This window comes from Meles meles, chromosome 8, assembly GCF_922984935.1.
Source record: "Meles meles chromosome 8, mMelMel3.1 paternal haplotype, whole genome shotgun sequence".
NCBI classification, from domain to species: Eukaryota; Metazoa; Chordata; class Mammalia; order Carnivora; family Mustelidae; genus Meles; species Meles meles.
Window position 1 is genome coordinate 45334333 of NC_060073.1, and position 12328 is coordinate 45346660.

Here is a 12328-nt window from a genome sequence, read left to right on the forward strand (position 1 = left end):
AAGCTTTTAAATTTTTTGCTGAGCTGCTGTGTAGATGAATAGTATCTGGTTAGGGACGCCTGGGTGGCCCAGTGGTTGAGCGTCTGCCTTCAGCTTGGGTCATGATCTCAGGGTCCTAGGATCGAGTCCTGCCTCGGGCTCCCTGCTCAGCAGGAAGCCTGCTTCTCCCCTCCTACTCCCCCTGCTTGTGTTCTCTCTCTCTCTCTTCTCTTGTCAAATAAATAAATTAAATCTTAAAAAAAATAGTATCTGGTTATTTCAGTGTGTATCTGCATGATGGTGGAAATCTTTTCTGTTTATTGGGGGCTTCTGTTTCCCCTTCAGTGAACTGCCTGTACCTGTCTTCTGCCCATTTTTCTCCTGAGCCATTTGCCTTTTCCTGGTGCTTTCTTTCTTGTGTGCTGTGAAATCTGCCCTGTTAGGGATGCTGCTTAGCCTCTAGGTTGGTGGTAGGCTGTCCAGTCTTATGGTGAATAGAATCTGATTTTCCCTTCTATTGAAAATCAGGGTGCTGTTTGCCAGTCTCTAATATTTTGGCCATTTCCCCATTCTCTTTGATTCTTCAGAAATCACCTGAGAGGTTTCTTTTTCTGAGTTCCCTTAGGACCCTGGGATGCTGATGCCTGGGGCCTTTCCCATCTTCCTTCCAGTCTTGGACTTTCAGTTTCTCATAACTGAGGTTGTTTTCCTTTTTACAAAGAAGATCATACTTCTTGATGAAGATATGAAACTAAATCCAGAAGTTAAATCATTCAGCTTTATTTATATGCATCATCTTCCCCAAGCAGAGATACCCACGTCTCATATTCTTTTAAAGCCCTCCCGTCCTTCATTTTAATTCTTAGAAAAATAGGAAGTTTGCTTTTGTTTTGCTTTGCTTTAAGTAAGCGAAGTTCAGCTCCTTCTAGACTCTGCCCTTCTTGCCATCATTCCTGTGGGCCCATCCACTGTACATGTGCCTCTGTGCTTGATTTCGTGTCCCACCTTCCTTTTCTTGTGCATGCCCTTTTCTAACTTGAGCTCCAAGAGCTGCCTCCGTTATTATACCGGGTCCTTTAGACCAGCAATGGCAAATGGGTTCTTTCTTGGGGTCCCATTTCTGCTCAGTTCATCATGACTGACTAGGGTACTGGGCCAAAGGTAGCCCTGAGAATGAAATCAGGCTTAACAGGAAGAAGTATTGTGATTGAAAAATGATGCCTGCCTCAAACTATTCAGGATTAATTTGCTAGCTGAGATTTGGCTATTTTTTTTTTCCTAACTAAAGATTTTGTACTTAACTATCCCCAGATTCTGTTTCAGACAGGCTCCATCCCTTATCTGTTGGGCTGCCTTCCTTTCCTTTTAGGGTTTCAGGCTATTGTCCCTAGATTTTCTCTGAACTTTTAACTTTTGTTCTTATTATGCCCTTACTAAATTCTTAAAAGCCCACAGTCATGCTCACCCAAGATTCCTTCCTTAAAAACGAACAAACAAACCAAAAACCCAACTTGTTTTACCTTCTGAGTCTGAATAAAGGCAGAATAACAAATCCAGACTTATTAAATGTTCTATTTTCCCAGAATAAGATGTTCAGACATTTGGTTAGTTAGAATTATTCATCAGGCAGTACTAAATCTTCTTTCTCCTCCAGTTTGGTGATATGCTTTGGAAAACCTCCATCTGTTTTAAGTGGGGGACCCCAGTGGGCATGTATCGGTCTCTGCCCAACTTGATTCTCACCAGATGCTTCTGATCTTATTCATATGGACAGATGCTTTATACATAGTCGGACTCCTGATTAAGGTAGCAGAAAGTGCAGATTAATTTATCTTTTTTTTTTTAAGATTTCATTCACTTATTAGTGAATGAGAGAGCATGAGCAGGGGGAGGGGCAAAGGGAGAGGGAGAAGCAGACTCCCCACTGAGAGGGAAGCCTGATGCCAGGCTTAATCCTGGGAATCCAGGATCATGACCTGAGCCAAAGGTGGATGCTTAACTGACTGAGCCACCCAGGTGCCCCTAAATTCATCTTAAAAAGGGAGCAATTCGTTGGTTACCCTCAGTGAAAAGTTCAGGATAGGTCTAACTTTAGAAACGTGTAGGCTCAAGGCTCAGACCATATTAGAAGTCATTATCTCAGGCTCTAGGCTCTGGCCTTCTCTGGTTTGGATTCATTCTTCAACTGCACGTGGAGGTCCCTGAAAGATCCTAGATCTGATGGCAAGGTAGCTGCTGGAGCCCTGGAGTCCTGTCGTCAGGGGTATAAGTCCAGCAGGAAAGAGCCAGAGTCTTGTTCAGAGCCATTCTGATTAGACAGGCTTTAGATCACATTTAAATCCTACACCATGTCCTGTGGCCAGGGAATGCTCATGCTGACTGGCACAAGCCCACGATACATGCTTCACTTCTGAGAGCCAGACCCCAGGGACTGAGGGTGAGGTAGGGGTGAATGCCCAAGTCAGTGCCGGGACTGTGGGCCGAGGAAGGGGAAATGACTCACTGGGATTGGATAAAGGAAGCACAGACAATGAACATCCAGGCCAGCTGATTCACCCCTCACTTTCTCCTGTACTTGTTTCTTTTATCTTTAGTTTTCTTCCCAGAGTTTAGTGTCTGAGGTCAGATAGATGTGGGTTCGAATCCCAGCTCTATTACTTTCTAGCTGAGTCCCTTGTACAGATTAGGTATGCTTATTAAAGCTCAGTTTTTCTTAGTCCACAGGGCTATTACAAGTGTTAAGTGTTAAGTCAAATAAATGAATGTAGGGGCACCTGGGTGGCTCAGTCTGTTAAGCATCTGCCTTTGCCTCGGGTCCTGGGGTGGAGCCCCACATCAGGCTCCCTGCTCAGCAGGGAGTCTGCTTCTCCCTGTGCCTCTGCTCATGCTTTCTCTCTCTCACGCATGCATGCTCTTTCAAATAAATAGATTGTTTAAAAAAAATGAATGTATGAAGTGCTTACTTCATAAGATACCTAAGCTACCTTATAGTAGATATGCTGCTCTCTATACGGTTTAACAATGTCATGGGCTCTTTTTTCTTCACACCCTTCCAGTCTCATTGTTCATCCTCTGGATCACATTGATGAGGAGTCCTCTAGGAACAAATTACACTCTCTCCCTTATCAGGAGGTACTCATCCCACAGCAGTGTGAGTTGTGGTTCTCTTCTGCCCAGGCTCTAGCACCATCCCTCCACCTGCCCCTCCCCTCCTTCCTGCTCCAGCCTCTTCCCACATCATTCTCCTGACGCAGGAGCAGAGCTGAGCACCCCTGCTGCAACTCCTGACTTTATCCCTTGCTTCCTACACAGGCTTCAGAGTCTCTTGATAGAAATTCATTTATGTATTCTTCTTTTTTTAAGATGTTATTTTATTTATTTGACAGACAGCGAGAGAGGGAACTCAAGAAGAGGGAGTGGGAGAAGTAGGCTTCCTGCTGAGGAGGGAGCCTGATGTGGAGCTCAATCCCAGGACCCTGGGATTATGACCTGAGCCAAAGGCAGATGCTTAACGACTGAGCCACCCAGGTGCCCCTCATTCACGTATTCTTAAGATCCCATCCCACACACTGGAAGGGCTACTCTGCAATGTTGCCAAAGCCTTTTCACTAGCTCCTTCTGTTCATAATTTCTTCCTCCCATTTCCATGTTCTTCCTCTTGCCGGACTTTGGACTGTCTTGAATTCTCTCTCCAACTCCCCTGCATTGGACTGTTTTTTTGGTCTCATGTCTGAGGATGTTTTTTCCTCTACAGCAAGTTAAAGCAGTAAGCAAGGAGTTCGGCTTGCCTTTATAGCTCACAAAACTGACAGCAGCTCAGACAGGGGGGCCTATCAGAAGACAACTTACCTTTTTTCTGTTTCCAAACCTCTCTGGTCTCTGTGTAACTGTAGTCCTGTCTTGTAGTCCTCCTGGACCAGAGGAACTTAGAGTCTAATCACTTTTGGAGTAAAAATCAGTTTCCTCAGGGATTTTGAGCACTGCATGGGTCTGGTCCCAATGACACCTTTGGCTCATGTCTTGCTATTCCCCATTCTCTGTGCCCCAACCGTACTGAACTTGAATTAGGTGCATTTGTACGTGTGTTCATCTGTTTAGTCTTTTATTCTACAAGAATTTTATTGAGGGCATATTGTGCATCAGACACTGTTAAAGATGCTGAGAAATACAGCAGTGTTCAAACAAAGAGGTGAAGTCCCATGCATTCTTGGGTGGGGATGGTGGAGACAGATCATAAACATGTAAACAACAAGACGATTTTCTGTCATGATCCATGCATGAAGGCAGTAAAATATGGTGATGGGATGAGAGGGACAAGGAGGAAGGGAGTAGCCACTGTTGTTTGGGTGGTCAAGGAAGATATGGAGGAGAGGCCTGGTTGATATATGAGGCTGAGGCAGAGTGCTATAAGCTATAATGGCACTTTCAAACACCCTGAGGCAAGAATGAGCTTGGTTTATTCAAGAAACAGAGAGCTGGGGAGGGTGGCTGCATCTAAGAGAGGGAGGGGGAGAATGGGCTGTGATGGGATTTGGGGAGAGATGGAGGTCAATGGTTCATCTCATAAGGCCCCCACCATCTGGGCTTTGCTCCTCTGCTCCCCCAGCCCTCAGCCTTATTAAGAGTGCGTCAGTGCATCCTTTGGGCCTTCGCCTAAGTGTTATTTCCTCCTTCTCTGACCCTTCAGAGTGTTAGATGCCCCAGCTTGTCATTCCTTTTGCGCAGGACTTTCATGCTCAAGTTCTGTTGGCCTGCTTTCCCATTTTCAATCCTGGTCGTCTATAAACTCCTTGAAAATGGAACAATGGCACATAGTAAGCAATCAGTTAATGGATGGATGTGTGGATATTTGGCTGGCTGGGCAGGTAGGTGGATGGATGGATGAACAAAACAGCTGTAAAGCCTCTACCTGTTAGGTGTTCAAATAATTATTTGGGGTGTTTCAGAGTGATCTGACCACTGTTTTGGGATTGACTTGTGGGGACTCGTCCTGCTCAGAAATGGCCCACACAGTGCTGGCTATCTGCACTGTCTTCAGAGAACTAAATATTTGGCGTTCCAAACCAGGTCATTTTGAGTAAGGTGTAGCAGGAACACCTGAGGTTGGACAAGCCTGTTGGGCCCTGAGCAGAAGTAATTTATGGGGATGTTTTCAACTAGGAGTCAGATCAGATGGGGTTTGAGTCCTGTTTATGTCACTGGTTGCATGACTCAAGGCAAGGTAGTTAACCTCTTAGAGCTTCACTTTTATTACTATAATGAAAGATGAATAATATCTCTAGCCTTGGAGGATTGTACAATGATAAGAGGAGGTAATATATTTAACTTGCTTATTAGCTCAGGGTTTTGCATTTCATGAGTGCTCCGTGATGACTGCTGCTGCCACTGTCCCCATTCTTTAGTAGAGACCATTTATTGTAGGTAATCTGGTGCTTACTGAATGCCCTCAGCCACTCTGGGCTTGACAGTATGGACCTTGCAGGATTGCTGTAGGGATTAGAGATGGTCTATGTCAAGTTCCTGGCACATATTGGGACCCAACATATGGTAATAACAACTAAGCATTGGCCACAAAAAAATGAATGACCTGCAACTGTGACTGCTGTAGGGAGATGGGAGGTGAGTGAAGTTGGCCAGAGCGAGGAGACCCGGAGTGACCAGACCTCCTTTATCTGATGTGTCAATCCTTGAAATTTCATAAGGGACTTTGCCAGTAGCTACTTCTCTGAGGCAAGAGGCACCTCAGCTTGGCAGTCTGGTGTTCTATTTAATCTTTAACCCTGCTCTTCTTGTGGGGAGGACAGCCTGGAGAACTGGGGAGCGTGTCGTCAGAGCGGTAGAGCCCTCTATTGTTAATTTAGAATAGACTATGAAAGGGATCCCAGATATCTGGTCCACTCCCAGGGGGACTGCCCTATTTAACTCTGGGGGAGAGGAGAAACAGACTCCTGTCTCTATTTCTCTCCAGCCATTACCTTCCTTAAATGCTAGGGACTAATTTAAGTGAGCAAACCTGCCATAGGATCCCAAGATACTTTGGGCCCCTTTCTCTTCAGCTTTTTGTACAAGTCTACGGACTGTACCTAGGGTCGATTCTGACTGTTGAGCCCACTGTCCTCCTGCTCAGGACTCAGCTTATGCCAACATAGGCTGAGCTGGTTTCCCAGTGCAGGACTTCTGCTACCTAATCTGGTTCAGACTAAACTCTCTAAGAATATCAGTGGCCTGGCCCTTGAATTCCTAGTTTGGTCATTTAGGTGTGGAGAGTAGGAAGGGATCCTCTAGTGGGATTTTGATGGTAGGGTTGTATCTGCCACTGGACCACAATCCAGCCAAGGCCCTACAAGCTGTCATTTGTCTTCCCACCCAAGTCTTTGAATAAGAATTAATGTGTATGGTGTGTGCATGTGTTTAGCATTAAGATAGAAGGAAATAGTAGTTCTTATTTCCTGGAGAGATAAAGGGTTTAGATGCAGAATAAAATAGTACTCAGTGCTTGGATTTGATCTGTTAACTTCTAAGTTTTTGTGAAGAAAAGGAAGAAGAGAGGACTATCCCTAGTCTGAGGTGAGTGCTTTTCTACTTGCAGGAGGAGACAAGAATATGTTCTAAGCAGGGGCACTGGGTGGCTCTGTCGGTTAAGCCCCTGCCTTAAGCTCAGGTCATGATCCCAAGGTCCTGCGATGGAGCCCCGCATCGGGTTACCCGCTCAGTGGGAAGCCTGCTTCTCCCTCTCCCACTCCCCCTGTTTGTGACCCCTCTCTCATTGTGTGTCTCTCTCTGTCAAATAAATAAATAAGATCTTTTTTTAAAAAAAAAAAAAAAAGAATATGTTCTAAGCAGACACAGAGATTGCCGTGATGTGCTAAAAAATGGAGGGACCCAGTCTCTGCTAATAATGTTTAGCCCCTTGTAACAGGTTAGGGATTTTGTCTGATTACTTGTAATAGAACAACCCAACTTAGGACAACATCATCAAATTGGGTTTCTGTTTCCTCACATAACACGAATCCAGGCTGGTATAGTATCTCTGTGATGCCAGCAGGGATCCAGGCCCTTTCTCACTTTCTACCCAGGTTTTAGCAGGTGGCCTTTATCCTTACTCTTGTCACCTTGGAATCCAACATAGTCTAAATTCCAGGCAGAAGAAGGGGAGGGTTAGCTAAGGCAGCTAAGCGTGACTTCTTTTGGACTTTCCTGGAAGACCCACCCAGCAATTTCTGTGTACATCTTAACATCTTCTTGGCCAGATCTAAGTCACATGGTCACCCTCTGCTCCAGGGAAGGTTGGGAAATGTGACTTTTTGCTGGACACATTGCCACTTAGAAAAAATGGGGTCAAGGAAGAGGATAAGAATAGGTATTGGGTAGTCAGCGCATGTGTGTTTGAGGGCGCGCTGTGTGTCAGGCACTGTGCTGTGCTCTTTCTGTGCACTGTCTCCTTTAGTTCTCACTACAGCCCAGTGAAACAGGGGTTGTTATCCCCATTTTGCAGATAAGAAACCTGAAACCAGAGAAGTCAGAGACTTGCTCAAGGTCACCCAGCTTGTATTGGGTGGAACCAACCCTTGAAACCGGGTTTCACTGGCTCTAAACCCTGTGCCCGCTGGGTTCGACACGTTTGGCCAACAGTGATCACCGAATGCCAAGAATTCCCTGTGACTTTGAAGAGTCACTGAGTCCAGGTGCTCACAATAATAGTAGTGACCTGCATTGGAAAGGCTTGTGTCCCCTTAGCTAAACATGTGTGCCCTGCATAGCCAACTTCTCCGAATGATACAGTCATTGAGAGCTGAGGGCTGCTTCATTCTTTGCCACCATTGTGCTAAATGGAGTGTTGCAAATCTATTTTGTGACAGGTCTCCTGATTTGAGAAATGGGCTGTTAAAATTGTAGGGAATGTAGGGAGATGGGGGGAAAAGCAGAATGGAAGGCCCCTCAGAGATCACAATCTGAATATGTCATTATAAAATGATGTAACAGGACTCCATCCGCTAAGAGTAACCGAGACCAAACTCAGACTAACTTAAGTGAGAAAGAGAATTTATTGGTTCACAACCAAAAAGTCCAAGGATATATCTGGTTTAGGTATGGCTAAATCTCAGAGCTCAGGCCAAGTTTTTAGGATTCTATTTCTCTCCATCTGCTTTCCTTGCTGTTGGTTTCATTCTCAAATAGCTGATTCCCATATAGTTATAGCAGCTCGAGACCCGCTCCAACAAAAGCCCCAGAACTAATTCCGCCTGCCTTAGGATAGGTGATGTGTTAACCCCCAAACTAGTCACTGAGACTGGAAGCCTCAGCTGGAGGGACTAGTAGAGTCAGCAGCACCCAAATCATATGGATTGGGAGTGGGGGAGAGGTGATCCCCAAATGAAAATTGAAATGCTGAAATTGATTTTGTTGTTGTTGTTGTTGTTTTTTAAAACAGAGCTTTGTATTTTCATGGATGGTCAGGAGAGTACATGGACAGTGAGATGTGTGATTGCTTTCCTTAGGTGTTATATTGTTACTTTACATTGATATTTTAACTGTCTCCCAGACTGGATTGATTCAGCCCTGAGTCTGTGCTGATTATTGGTAGCTGAGGGTTCCTAGGTTGTTGTAAGGATGCCTGGTGTGTGGCCACAAAGATGTAAATGCAGCAGCATTTCCACTGTATGCTTTCATGTTGAAATGGAGAGCTCGGCTCTCTGAGGAGTGATGGAGCTCAAGGCCAGGACCTTTTTTTTTTTTTAACATTTCAGTGAAAAGTTTTTATTGGCCTTTTGGACAGAAACGGGAATTTATTTGCCAGGAAGGATGATCCCATCATACTTCTGCTAGAACCAGCTCATGGCCTCCTCTTTGCTGGTTCTGTGTTTGGCCCCAATGCAGCCTGTCCTGCGCTTCTTGTCTGCGATGCTGAAACCTGGCCTACCCAGCACCACATAGAAGTCCAGGCCGTAGATCCCAATGCTTGGGTCATACTTGATACCCAGATTAATGTGCTCCTCGATCCCAAAGCCAAAGTTTCCAGTATCAGAGAAGTTATTTTTTCTTAACTCATACTCTCGAACTTTTAGATTTCTCCAGGATTTCTTCTGGCTTGGCCCCACGGACTGTGCAGTGGACAGCAATCTTTTCATTTCTCCTGATACCAAAGGATCTAACCATGTATCTAGCTTTGGAGAACACGGGGGTCAGGCCAGGACCTTTTTAATCAAGGAAACTGACTGCCCCAGCCAAGGATCCTTGGTAATTTTCTGGTCTTTCTGGGCTAGGCTGGAGTGCATTCTCCTTCTTCCCCAGTCCAAATTCTGCCAAGCCTATGGAGCTGCTGCTCTGTCCTTGTTATCAAGTAATGGGGATGTAGACATAATGAGGATCCTGCCCCAAGGGAGGCGGGGTGGGGTAGAAAGGTTTTACAGTAGGAGACAGGCCATGAAAAAGGAGCCCTACTCGATGCCCCAGAAGTTCTTCCTCCAGCCTCTGTTCACATCCTGACTGATGGCTCCCACCCCATTCTCCTTTGCAGTTTCTAGGTCTGCATGTACGTAGGCCATGGACACACATGGAGAGGCAGTGGGAACTACATGGGCTCTGCAACACTATAGTCTTGGGAAAATCATTTATCTTCTCTGTGTCTCAGTTTCCTTATTTCTAAAATCTGACTAGTGATACTTCAGAAGATTGTTGTGTTCTCATGTGTTCCTGTTTGAGCTCTAGGTAAGAAGTCATATAAAGAGGTTGCTGAGCCTGCTCTCTGCTCAGCATATTGGGACAATGTTAATTGTGTGCTAATTGTCCTTTGGGCTATGCCAGTGGGAGAGATCCTGGGCTCAGGAGCCTTTTATCCAAGCTGAACTGCCTCAAATAGACAGCTGGACAAGGAGCAAAAGGGAAAGGCATGAGATTGTCACACATATCATTTACTTGTTAAAGAGTATTTATAAAGTACTTATGCTATACCAGTCATTGCACAGAAGTTCCGGGCATATCATAATTGGCCAGATGGGGCTCTGGCCTCAGGGAACTCATGGTCTACTTGGGCATTAGGTGAATAAACTCAATTATGGTCCAGTGTGAGTAATGTGACAGTGGAGTCAGCCAAGGTCCCAGTCTAGACTGGGAGTATGTGACTGGAGTGGCTTCCTGGGGAAGGTAACTAACACATAGGCCAGGTCGAATAGAAGGAATAGCAGTTAGGCAAGAAGAAGTACAAGTCAGGCAAGAGAGTAGGAGTAGAAAGTTAGGCAGGAAGAATGAGAGACTAGGTGTGAAAAGCATTCCAGGTGGATGGAACAGCCCATGCAAAGGCCTGGAGGAAATTCACGTATAGGGTGTGTTCTTTGGGGAGTCTTGGCTGCCTCTGGGGCTGTCTGGAATGGGCTAAATGTGCCTCTGTCATTACAGGGACGTGGAGAAGGGAGAGCGGCAGGCGGTCCCCCAGGCCAACCACACAGAGTCCTGTCGAGAGTGTGGCCGCGTGGGACCTGGACATGCGAGGGATTGTCCTCATCGAAGTCATGAGGATTCCTTTGGCTTTGAGAGGCGGGAGCAAGAGGAAGAACGGTACCGTTCCCAGAGGGACCCACTGGAGGGCAAGCGGGACAGGAGCAAGGCCAGGTCCCCGTACTCACCGGCTGAGGAGGATGCCTTGTTCGTGGACTTACCTGGTGGTCTGAGAGGCCAGCAAGCACAGCCCCAGCGGGCAGAGAAGAACGGGGTGCTGCCCGGCATGTATGGCCCAGGAGAGCAGAATGGGACCGGCGGGTATCAACGGGCCTTTCCTCCCAGAAACAACACTGAAAAGCACAGCCAGAGGAAGAGCAGCCTGGCCCAGGTGGAGCACTGGGCAAAAGCCCAGAAGGGGGACATCAGGAGGTTAGTAATGGACTCAGGATGGCTGCTATTTGTGAGCATAATAACATAACAATAGGAGCTATCATTTCCCCAGCACGTGCTGCAGAAATGCTGGCCTTAAACTCTCCACCTCTCCTAGCTCCGTAAATTCCTGTAATAACCCTGCAAGGAGAGGGTGATATCCCCAAGTTATAGACAAAGAAACGGGGGCTTGGAGAAGTGAAGGAACCTGCCCAGGCCACTTAGTAAGAGGCAAAGCCAGAGGGCAAACCCAGGTCTGTGAATCTCCCAAGCCTGTCTGAGATTACATCAGGTGGCTTCTTGGTTCCCCAGCGAGTATGTCGATAGTAGCTGATCTTTTCCTCTTACTCCACTCCTTCTCTGCATCTGGGAAGTATTTGCAGAGACTAGAGTAAATACGGATCCATTTTCAATTCCAGGCACACAGAGAAGTGCTTAGGCACTGTTGACAGTAGGCTTTATCATACCTATTCCTTCAAGAAGTGGTTTTTAATTATGTAGGGGGCATGCAGTTTTTGCTATTTGCAAAGCACTATTTATATTTTATTACAATTTTAGATTAAAAAGGGAACATTTCTGAACGTGAAGAATTCAGGGTCACCAGCTTCTCCATTTTCTCCAGAAGCCACTGTGGTTTTTTTTCTTTTTTTTTTTTTTAAGATTTATTTATTTGACAGAGAGAGATCATGAGTACGCAGAGAGGCAGGCAGAGAGAGAGGAGGAAGCAGGCTCCCCGCTGAGCGGAGAGCCTGAGGTGGGACTCGATCCCAAGACCCTGAGATCATGACCTGAGCCGAAGGCAGAGGCTTAACCCACTGAGCCACCCAGGTGCCTCCAGAAGCCACTGTGTTTTGTCCTCCTTATGAAGACAGTGAATTGTTTCATCATCCTCAAGCTTCTAAAACCGGCCACTGGAGAAGAGATAGCGAAGCCCTGGTGCTTTCAGAAAGCTCCCCGGGGACTAGAGGGGCTACGGTGGATGTGCCAGAGCTCAGACCAAGTCAGCTACAGACTTATCCACATGATAAACATGTTCTAAAACCCATACTACATTGTCCCTGTTGATGGAGCCAAGACTCTCCCCCCGCGGGCTGTGGAGGCATGAGTGCTCCTAAGGGAATAGCTTTGGCCTCTTTCCAGGCATGTGGGTGTGCTGTGTGTATGCAGGTTGTGTAGCTTCTTGAATCTGGTCTACGTGGGCAGTTGTGAGTTTAGATGGTTAGTTTAGAAATTACTGTGGAAATCCCCTGGCGAATTGGTAGACATTGTTGTGGGACAGACTAGGAAAAGGAAGGCTTTTGGTGCCGTAGCTAAGATACCTTCCCATTCCTACCCTAGGACTGACCGCGTGTCAATTCCAGTTCAAATTCCATGTCTTCTTAAAAACAGAAAGCTACCAGGGCGCCTGGGTGGCTCAGTGGATTAAATCCTCTGCCTTTGGCTCAGGTCATGATCCCAGGGTCCTGGGATCGAGCCCCGCATC

General features: G+C 46.3%; 1 protein-coding gene across 9 annotated transcripts in view; it reads left to right on the forward strand.

The window, feature by feature from the left end:
* The window catches only part of PLEKHA7 (pleckstrin homology domain containing A7), a 214104-nt gene that overhangs the window by 154386 nt on the left and 47390 nt on the right, over positions 1-12328 (forward strand). For all 9 annotated transcript variants that reach the window (XM_046015345.1, XM_046015344.1, XM_046015347.1 and 6 more), the window contains one exon: positions 10375-10845. In XM_046015345.1, the coding sequence (XP_045871301.1) occupies positions 10375-10845 (471 nt within the window). The remainder of the gene's footprint in view (positions 1-10374; positions 10846-12328) is intronic.